The following is a 20,047-nucleotide window of genomic DNA, read 5'->3' on the forward strand; positions in this document are numbered from 1 at the left end:
GCGCTAGAGGAGATAGGTGGGGAGACTTGGCATAGAGCCAGTGGATACGACAAGCATGAGAAACCCAGCTGTCTTAATTTAAAGAGTTTTCAGTCATAAGTATAGCAAGTATAGCCCAGGTGTTCCCACTGTCTTCCAAGGTCACCGTCCCATTTGATACCCAAAGAAGAACACATCCTTTGACCCTGATCATATACAGGATGCTTTACCTTTGCCTACAGCTCCCTCCCTGAAGTCCGCTGATATCATCCTTGAGCAGCACCTGGGCAGCCTAGCTATACCTGTTGCCCCGTTCAGCAGCCTCCCTGCTCTGCCACTCCACTCCTTGCACTTCATTAGCCAATTTCTCCAAGCTGCCACTATGCTGCCCAATGTGTGGCTTCAGGCCCTCCCATTAATCTGCTAAATTGTAGCAAAGGCCAGCTTTACAAAATTTGGCTAAAGGCATGGGGAGAGTCAAGGGAATTGTAGCAAAGAAAAAAATCTTTAAATGGATGTTGCACCTCACTGCTCCTTAATTCCTAAGCCATGGCCATGAACAGAGAACCCACTAGACTCTCCTCTTCCACCACCCCACCCACCACCAGCTACTGCTGAGAGGAGCATCTTTCAACATTTTCCCCTTCTTGGAGTTCAGACCTCCTCTTAGACACCAAGACAGAGAAAGTCAGTTCTGGCATCAAACCCAGCCTTAGGTTCACTCTCCCAGTCAATAACATGATTACCTGCAAAGATATTCTTTACTCACAATAAAGATAGCCCTCAGGCTTATGATACAGGACAGACTGGCTTTGACTGCCTCCAAGTCAGAATCCAATATTGGTTCTACATTTACATAACCAAAAGGTCTGCTGAATTGACTTTCCCAAAGTAACACCACACGCTTCCCCTAAGATTTTTCCAAAAAACTGCTGGCAGATTTAAAGTGGCACAAGTCCCTGTTTCTTACCATCAAGGTCTGACAACTGCAGGGTGACTGAGTCATCGCAGCCTGCTCCATGAGTATTTATTGGAAGTTCACTTGTGTCTCATAGCACAGTAGCTGTCAGATGCTTTGAAACAGGCAGCTGTGTTCACTGTAAAAGGAAGTATATTCCTGGGAGAAAACAGATGCTAGAGGACAGCAAATAGGGTTTGGGTGTTTCCACTCCCAATTTTAACCAGGATCAGGATCCAGAGAAATGGCAGAGAGTACTTTGCGGTTGTTTCAGGAAGCTCTTGCTACTCTCGGGGGAATATGAGTGAAAACTGAGAGGAAAAAGTAGAAGAAAGCCCAGAACTAAAGAAGTTTTATAGTGGCCAGGCATGGTGGCTCATGTGAGCCTGTAATCCCAGCACTTTCAGAGGCTAAGGCGGGCAGATTGCTTGAATACCAGAGTTAGAGACCAGCCTGGGCAACATGGTAAAATCCTGCTTCTACAAAAAATAATAAAAAAAAAAATTATCTGGTACAACATATGATTTTCTCAGGAATGCATACAAAATAGCAATAAATGATGATACATGCTTGATACTTTTGCACCATGTTTTGCAGCTCAGAGTTTTTGTGTCCATTTATGGAAGGTTAAAAGTGCCCCTGAGATCTAGACTCAGTGAAACTGACAAGTGGAAGGGACTATCCATCTAGCCCTTCAGCAGGGAAAACGGGGGAGCCAGGGGATAAACCCTCAAGCTTGACAGCCAGAGTGCAGTCCTATGCAAGGCAAATTGAGATGTTGGTGGATGACATAAGCAAGGGAGGATTAAATAATGAGGCTGATTTTTCTTCTTGATTTGCTCAGCTTGTTGTCCTTCCAAACCAGCTGTCTTAGTCCATTCCTACTGCTGTAACAAAATGCCTTAGACTGGGTAATTTATAAACAACAGAAATTTATTGCTTACAGTTCTGGAGGCTAGAAAGTCCAATATCAAAGCACCAGCAGATTTGGTGTCTGGTGATGGCCTGTTCCTCACAGTTGCTGCCAAGACCCTTAGAACAGCACCAGTCCCACTCACGAGGGGGAACCCTCATTTCCTAGTCACCTCCCAGAGACCCCACCTCTTAACCTTGGAGTTAGGTTTCAACATGAATTTTGGAGGGACACCAATATTCAGACCATAGTACCAGAGTATGCAGTGCCTCTGAGGAAACCTTGTAAATCCAGTCACCTTCACAGCTTTGAAAATACACTCATAATAATACTCCCCTTTTCAACTACATTTTTGTGAGGAGGATCAGCTGTAAAAGGCCTGCTTTGGGGGTACAGAATAGTAATACCAGGAAGACGTTAGGTCCTCTTGTAACCCTAAATTGTCTGATTAGGTAGAGAAGAAAGAGTTAGGACTAAATATCTCAAATCAGATCAGCTCATTTCTTCCATCCCAAAAGTCTTCCTTAAGGCCCCATGAGACAGAAAAAAGGAGGCTGAGCAGACATGGCTGGAATGCCACAGCTCCTATAGATCCAGGGTCGGTCACCTTCTGGTGTGCCTCAGAGCTGTCACTCTGGTGGACTTGCAGGGAGAGGAATACCACACGGTGTGGCAGCAAAGCAAGGAACCCAGCACCACCAGGCCGCTCCATGGTGCTGGTAGCAGGTGCTGCATGTTTACACCAAGGTAATGTGAAGCCTCCCTGGAAGGGGTCTTTCTTGACATCTGGTGGCCAAGCTGAAAGTGGATTACCATTTGGACATCTCATAACTAAAAGGTGATGAGCCAGCGGGTCCCCTGCGCAGCTTTCTGAACGATGACACTGCAAAGGTACAGTTGTTCCCTGCCCCTGGCCTTCTGCAGCTGGCCCATCTGCAGCTTCTGCTGAGTGGCCTCGTGGGTGGATGCTAAGTCTTCAACAGCTAAGTTCAAAGTGAACTCTGCATGCCCCCACCGTGTGTTGATCTCCCCGATCCAAAAAAATGAGAGAATGAGGGGGATGCAGAAACTATCCAAAAAATTGACAGACATTTAAGGAGTGCCGCTCTCTTTTTCATCCTCTTCTTGGTAATTGTCCCATGAATTTAGAGGCCCCTAAAGGGAATTGCCTTTGAGGGTTAGGGACCATCCTGGAAATGGGGCACCAGTGCTTGTTTCCCATCTGCAGTTTGCTGACTTGTGCACCCCATAGATACATCTAGCAGTGTTGGAACACAGGGGAAGGATGCCAGGGAGATGTAGAGAGGTGAAGGTAGGAACTGAGGGCACAGACTGCCACAGTGTGTGACAGGACTGAATTAGCACAGTGAGGACTCCTTGCCTTCATCATGGGGTCCTAGTGTAGGCCCCAGAAGTGAGCTGGGAGCACAAGCTGGCTTGCTGACAGCACTTTCTACCCAAGAGACTGCAGACATTGCAGGTGGACCAGCTGCTGCAGGTGAGGGTCAGGAAACAGCTGTGCTTCTGAAGTACTGTTGTGCAGGCGCTGTGCAGTGTCCCCTCCAGGTGCCTGAAGTTTGTCTCCTGTGCCACACAACAGAGACACAGTCAGGAGACCATGCTGCCAGGTACATAACCTCCCCACTCCTGACTTACAGGTGAGCACCTAGGGACGCTGACTATCTCCTTTCGCCTCTGCAGGCTCTGGCTGCTGAGTGCACATAAATATTGTAAAAGGAGAAGCTGGTTCAGGGAGGGGAGTGGTAAGAAGGGTTCTTTTAGCAAAATGCGATGTTATTGATCTGTGACTGTGCATTTCAGACCTGAAAGCTACTGTTTTAAAAAAAGTGGAAAAATTAACTCCAAAAGTGTCTGGGCTTTTATTTCAGTGTCTTCTGGAGCTTTGCCCTTCCCCTGTCCCCAGGACTGGCCAGTTTACTTAAAGCTTTCCTTGAAGCAAAAATCACAGGCTGTATTAAATAAATGTGGAATTTTCCCAAAACCACCTAAAATTTTGTAGATTGTTTTAAAACAATCTACAAAAGTCAGAAAAAAGAACACAGCTGCAGAGAACTGGTGCTGAAAGAGACCTTTGATTTTATTGTGTAATGGGAGGGTGTGAAAAATAGAACCCAGGACCAGAAAGAAAATGAACTTGCTATTGGCTGGATTGGGCCAAGCATTTCCCTGTTGTCCCCTAGGAGGTTGCTTTTCAGAACTTAAAAGCCACACTGAGGTGGGTGTTTTTGAGTTCCTTTTTCCTCCTCCTGGTCTTCCCCACTGGAGAGCCTGTGCCATCCTCGTGGTGGTGCCCACGGCCGTGGCCACTGTGATTCCTCTCTCTGCAGGAGAGTCTAACACTTGCAGATCCTTGATAGTTTCCAACATGTGTTGTATGAGGTCTCTGAGACTCTTCTGCATGATACATGGATAAGATCACACCATTATTGTGTTAAAAGGCACGTGTCCTCTCAGGGATGAGGAGGGAAAAGAACTAAGAAAATGCGAATGGGCAGAAGACCTCTTCCTGGCACAATGACATATTTCTCTCACGGTGAAAGATGTTGAAAGCCAGTAATCTGAGATAAGCACCAGGAGAATGGAGGGCTGCTCCAGGATATTCCTGGTGTTTCATCACGGCATCCTCCCTTCTTCCTTTTCACAAAACTAAGGGGCTCAGTGGCATCCTCTTGTAGGGATGGAATAAGTAAATGAAGAGGGAAATTTAACTCTTCACCCAGAAATGTGTTCTACATTATGCCCAAATGTTCACATTCCAGGAAATGTTTACAAAGTTGACTAACTGAGAGAACCTGAGCAGTAACCTCATTTAAACAGACCAGTACGTGCTGCCATTTGTAGTCTCTCGTCTCCAAAATGCATAAAATACTATATGATTAACCTGTTTCACAAAGTTATTTTAAAAATGAAATTATGCAGTAAATGTAAAAACATTTTAAAGATTGATAGTACTCTGTTCGTGTAAGATGGCATGACTATTATTATTCTCATTATATAAATGTTGAAAGCGTTTATAGTTTTACCCACCAACGTCAGGAGAGTTGGGTTATAAGTATTTTCTGAAGCCCATCGCCCCAGTTCTGGACCTTACCTTTGGGGCTTTAAGTTATTTGTAGTGATTCTGTGCTTTTAAATTTCTTTCTCCAGTGTTCATTGACAGCAAATGAGGTTGGTTATTCCCAGAATTAATGATTATTCCTCTGGATAATTTGGATTTGCATACTAGAGAGTTACTCTACCCGCTAGCAAGCCCATCCAAAGGCTCCAAATGTCTCTACATCAGTGATTTTACTCTGTGTCCAGCTACCAACCGAGCCTCCATATGTCACTGTGACAGTTCTTGGGTTTGTTTGCATTTTTTAAACAAGTACTTAAGGAAAACGTAGCCCAAACTCCCATGGAGAGAGGTCTGCTTACTCATTATTCTTCCCTAAAGGGTTTATTTTGTTCCTAAATACCTTGCCAAAAATAAATATTAGAAGACTGCTCTATTTAGCATATATAAGGCAGATACAGTCAGATGCCTTTCAGGTAAAAAATATCTTCCCAAGAGTTGATGGCAAACAGAAGTGCAACTGAGCTACACAAAAACTTTCTGACATGGTTTGTTTGTGACTGATGAGTCTTCACTTGGGGAAAATTGTCCTACTGACATTGTTGAGCTTTGCCCTCCGAGTTCATAGTCGTGTAACATTATTATTATTATTGTGGTAAAAACACATAACAAAATTTACCATCTTAACCATTTTAAGTGTACAGTTCAGTAGTATTAGTGTATTCACATTATTGTGCAACAAATCTTCAGAACTAGAGCCCTTTATCCATTAAATATTGTGTGGTGGTGTAACTTTTAAAAACTCAATATATTTAAGGAATTTGAGGAACTCTTATATAGTCTGCCACCCATCCAGAGAGATTCGGCCCCGAGCTCTGCCTGGGACTCATCACAGTCTGAAATACACGCCACTCCACTCCACTGCCTGGAACATCCACAGAGACGCAGTCAGGGTGGGCACATGGTGGGCACCGAGAGTGCCCTGAAGAGTCCCACCATAGAGAGCCCAAGTGCTGGGTCCAGAAGTGCTAAGAATCTTTTTATCTTTTTTCTTTCTTTTTTTTTTTTTTTTTTTTTTTTCAAATTTTTATCTTTTTTCTTTCTTTTTTTTTTTTTTTTTTTTTTAGCAACTTTAAAAATTCAGTTTGTTTCTCTACTTTATTCTTGTATTATTTTTTATTTCCATAGATTTTTGGGGAACAGGTGGCATTTGGTTACATGAATAAGTTCTGAGATTTTGGTGCACCCATCACCCAAGCAGTGTACACACTGTACCCAATTTATAGTCTTTTATCCATCGCTGCCCCCACACTTTCCTTTGAATCCCCAAAGTTCAATTTATCATTCTTATGCCTTTGTGTCCTCATAGCTTAGCTCCCACTTATGAGTGAGAACATATAATGTTTGATTTTCCATTCCTGAGTTACTTCACTTAGAATAATGATCTCCAATTCCATCTAGGCTGCTGTGAATGCCATTATTTCATTTCTTTGTATGGCAGAGTAGTATTTCATGGCATATATATAACACAGTTTCTTTATTCACTCATTGATTGATGGGCATTTGGGCTGGTTACACATTTTTGCAATTGCGAGTTGTGCTGCTATCAACATGTGTGTGCAAGTATCTTTTTTGTATAATGACTGGAAGTGCTGAGTCACTGACAGAGAACAAGTCTCCAGAAATGCTGCTTTGTGTTCTAGCACCCCTTGTTGAGGCAGTAGGTGAGCATCACTGAGATTGTGGGAGTCGGAAAGGCCCCAGTCATACAAGACTTGGGATCTGGGACACATGGGCCGCCCTAAGGTATGCTGCGTTTTCAGGGTCCATGGCTGCCCTAAGGTACACTGTGTTTTCAGGGTCCATGGCCACCCTAAAGTACACTGTGTTTTCAGGGTCCATGGCCGCCCTAAGGTACACTGCGTTTTCAGGGTCCATGGCCGCCCTAAGGTACACTGCGTTTTCAGGGTCCATGGCCGCCCTAAGGTACACTGTGTTTTCAGGGTCCATGGCTGCCTGCCACAGCTACAGTTCGCTTTCTAGGCCAGTGTGACATATCCGTCCTCTGCTGTCTTTTATCAACGAATCTATATGCCCTGTTGAAGGAATTATGACTTGCATTTGTTTTCGGTTTGGAAGAACATGTTCCTTAAGGCAATTTTGAAATTATTAGAGTCATAAACAGGCGATGTAAGCTAAGGAGTCAATTCAAAGTATCTCAACAACCCCACATCACTAATTGAACAACCCGGAGTATCTAAGATGATTTCATAAATGAGTTACTGATGGTGATCAGTGTTGAACAACTGCTTTTTTTTACATTTTTCCTTGGGAATGAAGACATTAATCAGTCCATGAGGAGTAACTTGTAAGTTAGAGTTTTAATAATCCTTGGATGCTAAAAACTTGTTCCAAACTTAAATGTATGGTGAATTCTTTAAATATTCTAGTCTAAAACATCTGAAAGACCTTTAGGCTATAAATGTGATACAGTATGTGGTAGACAGAATAATCCCTCCCCCCACCCCACCCCTCCGTGATGTCTACATCCCAATCCATTAAATCTGTGAATATGTCACCTTACATGACAAAAGGGAGTTTGCACATGTGATTAAGGTTAAGGGCCTTGAGATGGGGAGGTTATCCTGGACTATCTAATGTGGGCCCAATTTAATTACATGAGCCCCCAAAAGCAGAATGCCTTTTCAGGCTTTGGTGGGAAAGAAAGATGACTATGGAAGAATGATCAGAGAGATGCAACATTGACAGCTTTGAAAATGGAGGAAGGGGGTGAATGTGGGTAGCCTCCAAAGGCTGGAAAAGGCAAGGACATGGATTCTCCCCTAGAATCTTCAGAAAGCAATGCAGCCCTGCTCTTGCATTGGTTTTAGCGCAGTGCGATCCATGTCAGACTTCCAACCTACAGAACTGTATGATAGTAAGTTTATGTTGTTTTAAGCTACTACATTTGTGGTAAGTTGTTACAGCAACCATGGAAAACTATTACAGAATGAGGGAGCAAAATACTTCGAGTTTGGGTCATAAAACAAGGATGTTCTATGGTTTGGTTGATTTTTATACAGTGGGTTAATAAACCACAGATGAAACAATTTTTTTTATTTTAAAAGTGATAAAAAAGTCTAAGTACCGTGATGTCTTAGATGCACAGTCTTTTCCTGTCACCAAGGAAAAAGAAGTGGTGCTTAGAAAGAATATAAAGTCTTCTTAATTGGGTCAAGTTGCAGGAGCAGTTTAAGAGAAAAGGTGCTGTTATTTAGTTTTGATTTTGATCATCGTGCAGAGACAGAGACCTAAATCCCTCGTAGTGCACTTCTAAAGTGATATAATCTCAAAGTCTAAAGTGTATCAATCACAGAAAGGAATTCATCTCCAATCTCATGGAAGTTCCAAATTGCTGGGCATGCCCGGAACTAAATCCTCACATATTATGTTACCCAGCCAATTCTATTCCACTTCAGTAAGGATCAAGCCCGGTCCTAACATTTAAGCACTTGAGAGATTTAGCTGAAAACATTGTCTTCAAGAAGAATTTACACAATTTATTTCTACTTCAGCTTCAAGAATATCCACAGCAGAAAAATAAATATTTTCACATTTGGTTATTAGCCCCATACTGTTTATGTATTTGTTGATTTATTTGTATCAAGAAGAGGCTCCTAAAAGGAACAGGTTTGAACAAGCTGGAGTGTTTCTATATTTTTTACTGGCTTTCGCCATTTCCTCTTGATCATTAACTTTTTTTCTCATAAATAACCACAATCTCTTGAACATGGCAATGTTTTCCTGAATTTGTAATGCAATTTTCACCTAAACTTGTAAGAGTTTTTTTCTGCATCTCTCAAAATAATACTTGGTGTTACAGAGCCAATCGACTTAAGACTAAATGAACATTGAGCACATACTCTTGCTAATATATAACTCAATTCTGAGAAGGAAAATTTTCTGGTTTCTGCCTAAATTCTAGTCTTATTCTTACTGCATATACTTAGATCAGTCTTTATTTATGTCCTACTGATTTTACAAGCTTAATATACATCTTTTAAGCAAATAGGAATAAATGCTTTCTATTTTTACATCCAAACAGTTGCCCCTGATGACCCCAGCAGAAAAATAGATGGCGATACCATTATTTTTTCAAATGTTCAAGAAAGATCAAGTGCAGTATATCAGTGCAATGCCTCTAATGAATATGGATATTTACTGGCAAATGCATTTGTAAATGTGCTGGGTAAGCTCTCCTTTTATTAAAGACATGGCAAATTAAATTAATGATTGCTGTTATTTTCTGTTCAATCAGCAAAAATACATTGAGCATCTACTATGTGCAATGCAGAGAACTCGGAGCTATAAAGGATGAAAAGATATAAACCTTGCCCTAAAGAATATTGCAGTCTTAATGTTCTTCCATAACACAGTTTTTATAATGGCAAATTTTTCATTGTAGAACTAGTCAAATAGGCTGTTCCATTTACAGATGGCTAGACTAAGTGTCAAACCCTCAAAAGGAAAATAGTATTTGTCTGCTATTAGTAACTGAATTATTACTGCTCTTGCATTGTAAGAAATTGACAAGTTGAATGGCAATTTAATGATTCTGATTTTTTAAAACTAAACCATTAATCATACTGCTTGGTCTTTATCCAAGTCATGGATGTACATTTGTTTTATTTATAAAAATATATTTTACAAAGTATGATGTACTGAAATATATTCTCAAATAATTGGTTTATGTGAACACTGTATTTCTTATATTGAACAAAACTACCAAAATACCACATTTGTTAAAAATTTTTGTGAGAATTGTTTTCGTGGTGCCAGGGAATTATACTTCAACCCTTTAAAATTAATATGCTTCCTTTTCAAACAAAATTACCATCAGAAAGCCAACCAATACTTGGTATTTTTCTTTTTTTTTTTAAATTTTATTTTTTATTTATTTATTTATTTATTATTATTATACTTTAAGTTCTAGGGTACATGTGCATATACTTGAAATGAAGGTCACTAATCCCATGAAGAGCTAAGCAGTTAAGATTTTGGTGGATGTTGAGAAAGCACTTCTGCCTGCTTGTTCCTTTTTCAGTTCTACTTTTATGAGTTCGGCATTTTTAGATTTTACATATAAGGGAGAGCATGCCACATTTGTCTTTCTGTATCTGGCCTGTTTCACTTAACATAATGTCCTCCAGGTTCATTCATATGATCATGACATGAATGACACGAAGGAAATGACAGAATTTCCTTCTTTTTTAAGGCTGGATGTTATTCCATTGTGTGTATATGCCACAGTTTCTTTATTCCATTCATTCATTGATGGGCATTTAGGTTGATTCCATATCTTGGCTATTGTGAATAATACTGCAATGAACAAGGGAGTTCAAATATCTCAACATACTGATTTCATTTCCTTTGGATATATACCCAGTAATGGGATTGTTGGCTCATACGGTAGTTTTATTTTTAATATTTTGAGTATAAACAGTATAAACAATCGTTATAGTATTTTCCATAATGGCTATACTAACTTATATTCCCTCCCACAGTGTTTAAGTGTCCCCTTTTCTCTACCTCCTTGCCAAAACTTAGATCTCCTCTTTTTGATAATAACCATTCTAATAGGTGTGACATAATATCTCATTGTGGTTTTAATTAATGTTTATCTGATGATTGGTGATGTTGGGCATTTTCCCATATACCTGTTGGCCATTTGTGTATCTTCTTTTGAGAACTGTCTAGTCCAATGCCTTGCGCATTTTTAACCAGGTTATTCATTTTCTTACTATTAAATTATTTGAGTTCTTTATTTATTTTAGTATTAACCCCTTACCAGATATATGGTTTGCAAATTTTTTCTCCCCTTCCATAGCTTGTCTCTTCACTCTGTTGACTATCTCCTTGGCTATGCAAGCTTTTTAGTTTGGTGGAATCCCATTTGTCTATTTTTGTTTTTGTTGCTGTGGTTCCATTTTTTTAGTCATCACACTCATCACTCTGCTTCTTTCTGCCAGCTTATGTGTTCTCACCATTCCCATCCACTAGGGTTATGATGAGTCAGTCATTCAACAAAAATATACTTGGCTGTTATTTTTGTGCCAGACACTGTGCTGGGGATAAAACAATAAAAAGTCTCATTCCCTGACTGCAATGGACTCACAGTAAATCAACAACTAAAATGACGCCTGAGCAAGAAGTGGGGCAGGAGGTAGAGGGAGGAAAAAATGTATTTTTCTGCCTTGAGTGACTGGCAGCATTATGCCTGATAGAGAACATAAGGAGAGAGATAGGTTGCTTGTGCTTTACCATAAACCTTAATGACCTTAAAACAAAATACAATAAAATGTAGTCCTAAAATGTATTCTAATATTACTTTACCTTTTAAAAATATTTATAGCTGAGCCACCACGAATCCTCACACCTGCAAACACACTCTACCAGGTCATTGCAAACAGGCCTGCTTTACTAGACTGTGCCTTCTTTGGGTCTCCTCTCCCAACCATAGAATGGTAAGTAGCAGCTCTATGTGTTTTTCAGTACTTCAAATGTTCACTAAAGCCTTCATATTCTAAATATGTTGGGTTTTATTCAAAAAACAAACAGGGAAAGGTGGTGCACAATCCATTACACTGTTAATTTTTTTTTCTTTTGAGACAGAGTCTCACTTCATTACCCAGGCTGGAGTGCAGTGGCACAATCACAGCTCACTGCAGCCTCCACCTCCTGGGTTCAAGTATGTCTCCTGCCTCAGCCTCTAGAGTAGCTGGGCCTACAGGTGCCCACCACTACATCTGGCTAATTTTTTGTACTTTTAGTAGAGAGGGGATTTCACCATGTTGGCCCGGCTGATCTCAAACTCGTAACCTCAGGTAATCCACCCGCCTCAGCCTCCCAAAGTGCTGAGAGTGTACGTATGAGCCACTGTGCTTGGCTTACACTGTTAATTATTAAATTCATTCATTATTTCACAAATATTTTTTGACTACTGGCTCTATGTTAAATACTTTCACATGTATAATCTGTTTAGCAGCATACTCTATCAAGCACAGATCTACATGTGAATGGTTTTTTTTTAAGGCTGCTATATTTCACAATGCCATGGACATCCCCTGGGATTTTGTGAGTAGTGGCTGGAGGGACTAGTTAGGGGATATTCCTTGATAATAAAATATCCTGTGGGATAGTGGAGGGTTCTGTAAGCTTTCCAAAGCAGAATTTGTTATTACCATTGTTTCTCCTGGGTACTTCTTGCACCAGATCTTCCTGACTTGGATCCAGCCAGGCTCTCCTATGTTCTTTCACTCCCTGCTTCAAAGCATCCCCTTTCATATGCCACCCAAGGTTTAAGTCCTCACCTAGCTTGTTTACTTTAGCTGAAAGAGACAAGGCTAGGGTGGATAAGCAATGGCTCAGAAAGAATGACTGGAAGAAAACTGGAACATTCTTTACTGATCAACTGTCAGGTCCCAGATGCTGTGCTAAGTTCCAGCTACTGAGGTCAGAATAAATGCAGGGTTAAGATTAAAGGAACATTTCCCCAGGCCCCTACCTCAACCCCAGAGAAGAAAAATGGATGCTTATGCAGATGCTTTTCCTAGTGAAGGTAACAGATTCACATATAGTTTGCTTCATCTGTTTCTCCTCTCTGACATACATGCTCTTTTCTCCCTCCCCTGAATATTTTCCTATTTATACTTTAAAAAGTACAATCCTTCTAGCTTTGTAACTTTCACATTCATCATGGTCATGTTGACCTTGAATATGGCATTTTATGTCTGACTTCAAAATATGATGTGTTTTTATTCTCATTGTGATAATTTCTGTAATGAAGGTTTAAAGGAGCTAAAGGAAGTGCTCTTCATGAAGATATTTATGTTTTACATGAAAATGGAACTTTGGAAATTCCTGTGGCCCAAAAGGACAGTACGGGAACTTATACGTGTGTTGCAAGGAATAAATTAGGGATGGCAAAGAATGAAGTTCACTTAGAAATCAAAGGTAAGGCAGAGGTAATGTGTTTTTTAAATTTTTAAATGACTTTGAACAAATTCTCCAGCTTTGCCAAATGGATAATGATAACTTTACATTTCAGATCCTACATGGATCATTAAACAGCCCGAATATGCAGTTGTGCAAAGAGGGAGCATGGTGTCCTTTGAATGCAAAGTGAAACATGATTACACCTTAACCCTCACTGTCCTGTGGCTGAAGGACAATAGGGAACTGCCCAGTGATGAAAGGTATTTGAAGACGATTTCTTTTCTTTCCCTTCATTCTTTCTTTAAGCTATTCTTGAACTAAAGGTCTACTATGTAGTCAATTATGGTGATGTTTTTAGTTTCTGAAGTCTGCTGTCTCCAAAATAGAGATATATGCATTTTCTCCCTACTGTAAAATGTATCTACCCAAGAAGGTATCGTGTGATCGAAATAGGACCCTGAGAATGTTGGTCTATCTTTGCGTGCTGGTCTCTTGTGTAATTCAGGATGGGATAAAACCCTCAGGCCTTGGACAGCATCCATTGTTTTATACCTTGAACAGTGAAGTTTCAACAGATGTTTTCATTACCATTCTACAAAAAAGCAGAAATATGACCTGTTTAATCACAAAAGACTGCTCAAATCTTTGTCAGTATTTTAAAAGACACTCATTTTTATTTGGATAGGGAGTTTTTCTTTTGATTTTACCTAAAGCCAGTGAAAGGGGAAGGAAAAACAAAAACAGGTAGAGAATTTAAAAGAACCCAAGCATACTGCAGATGTAGTTAAGAATGGAAGAAATGTCATGGCATTTTCCAGATGAGATCCTCCATTTGACATAGTAGTACAGAGTAGAATGTGTGAGTTTTAGCAGAGTGGCTATAGGCTTCACTCTCTATTAGAAGGAATGCTGTATTCTGGTTAAAATCATTTCTATGGTTCACCTGCAGCTGACCTAAAGTTGTGCTGTCTAAATATTGCCCTATTGCTTGTTAATGACCCCAGAAGAACTCTGTGGCCTTCTCTTTTATGTGCCTAGAGTCTCCATCTAATTTTATGTTTGAACTAGTCAATTTTATTTGTTGAGTTGATAAAGATGAAAAGGATAACCGAGTGTGGTGGTCTCACACCTGTGGTCCCAGTTACCTGGAAGGCTGAGGTGGGAGAATTACCTGAGCCCAGAAGATTGAGACTGCAGTAAGCCATGACTGCACCACTGCGCTCCAGCCTGGGTGATAGAGTGAGACCCTGACTTAAAAAAAAGATTAAAAGGAAACATAAAGAAAGGGCCATCAGGTTAACTGGCTGAAGCTTTTACTTGGAAATTAACTGAGAAGACAGTTTATGACTTATACAGCTTCATTAAAATAATACATGAATCCTCCATACATTAATTTTTTGATCTACTGAGCAATTTTTCATGCCCACAAGTTCCCTGTAGAAAACTCTTGAGAGATTGTTCATCTAAATCTTCCTGTTTCTAGTGATAAAGCAAATTATTATTATTTGCATTTAATTTCTCCTATGGGAGTTTATACATGTAAGAAAATGACATGATTTTCTGCAGTAAGTAATGAAGTATTTAAAATATATACTTTGATAGAAATTGAACTGAATGAGTGGTTTTCCAATGTTTCTTGGCAGCAAAAGCCTTAGTAAAGCCCTTTAGTAAGGATAATGCTGAAACTATCCTTCACCTCATTCTGCTGGGAACTTAAGGAAGCTCCTTCCTCTCCCTCTAGAGCAGTGAAATGGTCTCCAACCTTTTTGGCACCAGGGACTGGTTTCATGGAAGACAATTTTTCCATGGACAGGGTGGGGGCACAATGGTTTCAGGATGATTCAAGTGCATTACATTTATTGTGCACTTTATTTCTATTATTATTACGTTGTAATATGTATATACATGTATATATTATTACATGTAATATATACAGTGACAGATCATCAGGCATTAGATTGTCATAAGGAGAGCACAATCTAGATCTCTCGCTTGCACAGTTCACAATAGAGTTCACCTTCCTGTGAGAATCTACTGCTGCCACTGATCTGACAGGAGGTGGAGCTCAGCTTCACTCACCCCATTCCCCTGGGGCCTTAAGGAAAGTCCCACCACACCCTCTAGAGCAGTGGTCCCCTCTGCAGCCCGGTTCCTAACAGGACAGTACCCAGTTCTTGGCCCAGGGTTTGCAGACCCGTGCTCTAGAGGCCTGGTTGAAAAACACTGTACCAGAGGACTTATCCCTTCTAACCCAAGATTCTAATTAATTCTCATTGTTTTTCAACTTTAATCATTCTTAACGGGTATTTTGCTCTAACTTTAGAAAATGTTTACCGTCTTTCTCCTTTATCAAATTTACAGTTTCTTTCCTGCCAGTGAAGCAATTATAGGGTATGGCTGCATGTCTGTTTCAGCTGCTCTGAATGCATTCTATCCACAGGTTCACTGTTGACAAGGATCATCTGGTGATAGCTGATGTCAGTGACAATGACAGCGGGACTTACACGTGTGTGGCCAACACCACTCTGGACAGCGTCTCCGCCAGCGCTGTGCTTAGCGTTGTTGGTAAGAACGGGAACAAAAATAGCACAACTTCCTTCCCTGCATTTGGTTGAAAAGAAAAAATAAGATAAAAATTGTAAATATCAAATAATTGCTTGTTAATATGCATGGGTGAGTTCGTACCCATGTTTGTCTTCTTTGAAAGATGTCTTGGAGGCAATAATTTCAGTATAAATATTCTGTGTAGCAGCACTGGGTGAAATGGTGGATATGCACATTAGTAACCTTTTTTGTAATAAAATAAGGAGAAATAATCTACTTGTATCTAAAATTGAAGGTTTTTTTCCTAAATTGTTACTGCATGTTTATCAATGCTGTGTCTCACAGTAGCATGGGGCTTAATTTTATAAACTTGAATAATGTACAATCTTTGTCATCTTGTGCTATCTTGTATCTTTCCATTACTAATTTTGATTAAAATCCTTTATATTAATGTCCTTTCTAGCTCCTACTCCAACTCCAGCTCCCGTTTACGGTAAACTAATATGAGTCTTCTTTCTCTGTTTTCTGTCAAACAATTTCACATTTGCAGAAAATATTCATAACTTTCTTTTCTGTGTCACATAATTGTGTTTCTTAAGGAAAAGGGCTCTGTCAGTTGTTACGTTGTGTCATCCATTTGCTGACAATGAATCATTTCTTCATCATAACCCTAGATTTTTCACCAAGTTCGTTGCCAGTTGTTTCTAAATAGTTCATGTGCTATTATAAAATCACTTTGTTTGATAAAATCCCTCTTTGATGCAATTTCCTTGTAAAGTAGCATAGTGCTTTTTCAAAAGCCATCATTCACATTTTACAGAATGAAAAAGCTATTTCTAATATCATTCTGCAAATTAGGTTTTCACCTCAATTTATTAAAATTGTTTGGGAAAAATAAATCTTGTTTTGGGATTCCATTTTCAAGAAATGTATATGGGGAAAAATGGATATTTAGAACATTTAACTTTTATATCAGAGAAAACCAACTCACCATGTGTTGACAAAAGGCAAATCACTCAAGAAAGACCAAAAGGAGGGGTACATTCATGTTGTGTGGCTTTTTAGAATCTGGAAAACAAGTCAAAAATCATTTCCAGAAATCTTTTTATTTAGAGAACCTTCATCTTTATTCAGCACATCAATACAAAAATCAATTTTTTGGCATAATCTCAGCTGATTTTGCACAATATTATTAATATTGTATCTAATTATCCAATATAAAACCTGTGCTTTGTAGACATTTACTGTTTTATGACTGATAAGAAAAAAAAGCACGTATGTTTATATGGTCTCCGGTCCCCTAAGAGCCAGAGTTATTCCTAGGAGCAAAGTCAGATAAAGGCCTGGGGGGAACGGTAACTCTCTGGATCTCAGAAGCACCATTAGAAGAGGCAGACATGCTTCTGGGACACCTTCATCCCAACATGTGTCTGTCTGTACACTGTTGTCCTCTGGGAGTAAACACACTTATGCATGCTGAGGGCTACCTCCATAGCATCTATGTCAGGATTCTTTTGCAAATATAAATATTCTTTCAGAGCCCCAAAATCTGTTATTCAGCATGTTTCAGAAAGAACATTTGAATTTTCTTTAAACAGCACCTTTTATTTGCCTATATTTCTTTTTTCAGCAGTTGCTATTCTCTATTTCCCATGTATTAGAAATTAAGCTTATTATTTTTCATGTTTGTGCCCATTCATGTTTATGAGAAGAAACGCTGAGAGTGCTGATGAACCACATGTGTCAGCTTCACTGGGTTTGGTTACAAATGTTTTCATTTCCTTTGAAAAACAAGTGAGCAGAACTCATTGATGGATTATCTTGGGTGTGCTCCTGTGTTCCCAGCAACCTCAGCTGTGCACATTTCCTTTCAGTTGCATGCCCATTGACTATCAAGTGTGCTGTGTCTTTAAGATGTCCCCTCTGTGAATAGTATCACGAGTAAAGGAGAGCCTCTTAAAGATGGATGGGTGACCATGATGTGTGTATCTTTGGTCTACAGATGTCCCAAATCCTCCCTTTGACTTAGAATTAACAGATCAACTTGACAAAAGTGTTCAACTGTCATGGACCCCAGGCGATGACAACAATAGCCCCATTACAAGTATGTGGTATTATTTGCTCTATTACTGATCAACTAAATGGCTATGTTTGAAGCACTTTGTAACAGTCAACTAAATTTCCTCACAAAGGTATTTACTGGGATTCTCTGCTTTGTTACTGATAGAACAAAAGTATTTATTTATATCCTTCCTCTCTTCAAAGCTGAAATTATTCCTGGTTACACCTTATAGAATAGGACACCACTTAATTGCTGAAGAAGTTGATTAATCAGATACACTGTCATTTGTGTTTAAGATCCATAAAAATCACTTTAAATATCTACCACATAGGAAGATACACCTTAAGTTAGTTTATTTTGCCCATTTCTTCTGGGAGAAAAGGTTAGGAGGAACAAGTGCTGAAGAGCCCTGTCTTCATATTAGGAAATTGAGACTTGATGAGTAACGTAACTTTTCAACCCACTGTTGGTAACAGAACTGGGTGGAGATAACAGGTTCTACCTTAACTTCCAACCTAGGTCTCTTTCTTTCCATTAGTCCCTGCTACAAAGTTGCCCATTCAACAATGTGAGCTTCTCACCTTGGTGACATAAGCCTAGGCCTAGGAAATAAGATAATGAAAGACAATGTCATAAGGATACTAGAAGAGCATAATAAAATTAGACTATAGGTAAGCTTAGAAGTTTAATTGTAAAACCAAAGAGATACTTAAGAGGCAGACACAATCAGGTCACATGCCTGAAATACATTATTACCTTCAGGCATATACTGCAGGAAGACTAAATTCCTTTCTGATGACTACCTAAGATGATTCTCAAATGACAGGTGTGTTGATGTATTGCATCTCCTGGTAAAGTAGAATATTTCCACTAAAATTTAACAAAAGCCTCCCCTCTATCTTGTGTTGTTTAATGGTGCTCTTTTCCCTACTTGTGTGTTCATTGTACTTGATCAGAACACACATTCATCCAGGCCCAGTCTTCTAGCTCATTTTGTACATTAGCTGGAGTTAGCTGGTTAGTTGACTTGGAGACTCTTTGTGCCTATATTAAAATAATATCATTAGATTTCAAGGCATTTCTACTCTTTCATTCATTACTCATTCATTCAACAGATATTTTGGAGTGTCTACAGATATTTTGAGTGCCAGACATTGTTCTAAAACAAAATAGTCAAAAATCTCTGTGGTTATAGAGCTTATATTTTAGATGAGGACATAAATAAAATTAATAATACATTATTAAATATAATGTCATTATATCTGCATGTAAAAATATGTATATACATGCACACATGCAGAGACTCAGATCTACCTTCAAGAGCGAACCTGCTGGAAGGAGTGTTAACTGACAGCCTCCATCTACTTCTCCTTCTCTAAGGCTCCACTGCAGGGTTCACATGAGGCCACACTCCTTGGGGTGCTCCAGTGACCGGGCACAGCAAAGGTCCCAGAGGTCACACGTGCCTAATACAGAACTCTTCTCCTGTGCAGACTGTACTCTGGGCTCCTGGTTGACCTGGCTGAGACTATCTCAGAGCTATACTATAGTGTAGTCTGAGGCTCCTACTACTCACTCCTCCTTCCCTCCCCCTCTTCCTGTTACAGATGTCAGACCAGCGTTGTGTTCTGAGGGTCTTCCCTCCTTCAGGCTTCCCTGCTTCCTCTCCTGTTTTTCTTCCATGGACATTTTCCCAAATAGACCTCTTGCACTTCTTTTTTTTCTTTTTTCTTTTCTTTTTTTTTGAGACGGAGTCTCGCTTTGTTGCCCAGGCTGGAGTGCAGTGGTGCGATCTCGGCTCACTGCAAGCTCCGCCTCCCGGGTTCACGCTATTCTCCTGCCTCAGCCTCCCGAGTAGGTAGGACTACAGGCACCTGCCACCTTTTTTGTTGTTTTTTGCATTTTTAGTAGAGATGGGGTTTCACTGTGTTAGCCAGGATGGTCTCGATCTCCTGACCTCGTGATCCTCCCACCTCGGCCTCCCAAAGTGCTGGGATTACAGGCGGGAGCCACCGCGCCTGGTCACCTCTTGCACTTCTAATTCTGTCTTAGCCTTTGCTTCCTACAGGACTCAAACTCATACATATGATTGTGTTTATATGTGTTTAGGGCATGCAAAAAACAAATCAGCAGAAAGAGATATGGAGCTAGGGGTATAATTGTGAATAGTGTGAATAGGAAAGGCCACACTAAGAAAAGAACATTTGAATACATCCATCAAGACAGGCGAGGGAGGTCAGTGAGCACACTATGCAGTTGTTTAGGGGAAGAACTTTACAGCAAGAGCAAAGGAAAAGAGCAAAGGCCCTAAGACAGGGCATGCCTGCTAGGATGCCTGTGTGGTTGCAGCGAAATGACCAAGGGAAAGTGAAGGAGGAGAGAAGGTCAAAGAGGCAAAGAGTTAGGTGGTGGGTGTGTGGAGTGGGAATTGTGCAAGGTTCTGTAGGCCACTGTGAGGATGGGGAAGCCTTGGAGGTTTTAACAGAGGAGTGATGAATGAATAACTCTGGCTTGTCTATT

At 40.0% G+C, this 20,047-nt stretch overlaps 1 protein-coding gene across 1 annotated transcript in view; it reads left to right on the top strand.

The window, feature by feature from the left end:
• NRCAM (neuronal cell adhesion molecule) overlaps positions 1-20,047 on the top strand; it is a 261,153-nt gene that overhangs the window by 203,463 nt on the left and 37,643 nt on the right. The window contains exons 14-20 of the mRNA XM_011986360.1: positions 9,032-9,175; positions 11,339-11,450; positions 12,773-12,939; positions 13,034-13,181; positions 15,362-15,486; positions 15,929-15,958; positions 17,468-17,569. Of these exons, the coding sequence (XP_011841750.1) occupies positions 9,032-9,175; positions 11,339-11,450; positions 12,773-12,939; positions 13,034-13,181; positions 15,362-15,486; positions 15,929-15,958; positions 17,468-17,569 (828 nt within the window). The remainder of the gene's footprint in view (positions 1-9,031; positions 9,176-11,338; positions 11,451-12,772; positions 12,940-13,033; positions 13,182-15,361; positions 15,487-15,928; positions 15,959-17,467; positions 17,570-20,047) is intronic.

This window comes from Mandrillus leucophaeus, unplaced genomic scaffold, assembly GCF_000951045.1.
Source record: "Mandrillus leucophaeus isolate KB7577 unplaced genomic scaffold, Mleu.le_1.0 Scaffold298, whole genome shotgun sequence".
NCBI classification, from domain to species: Eukaryota; Metazoa; Chordata; class Mammalia; order Primates; family Cercopithecidae; genus Mandrillus; species Mandrillus leucophaeus.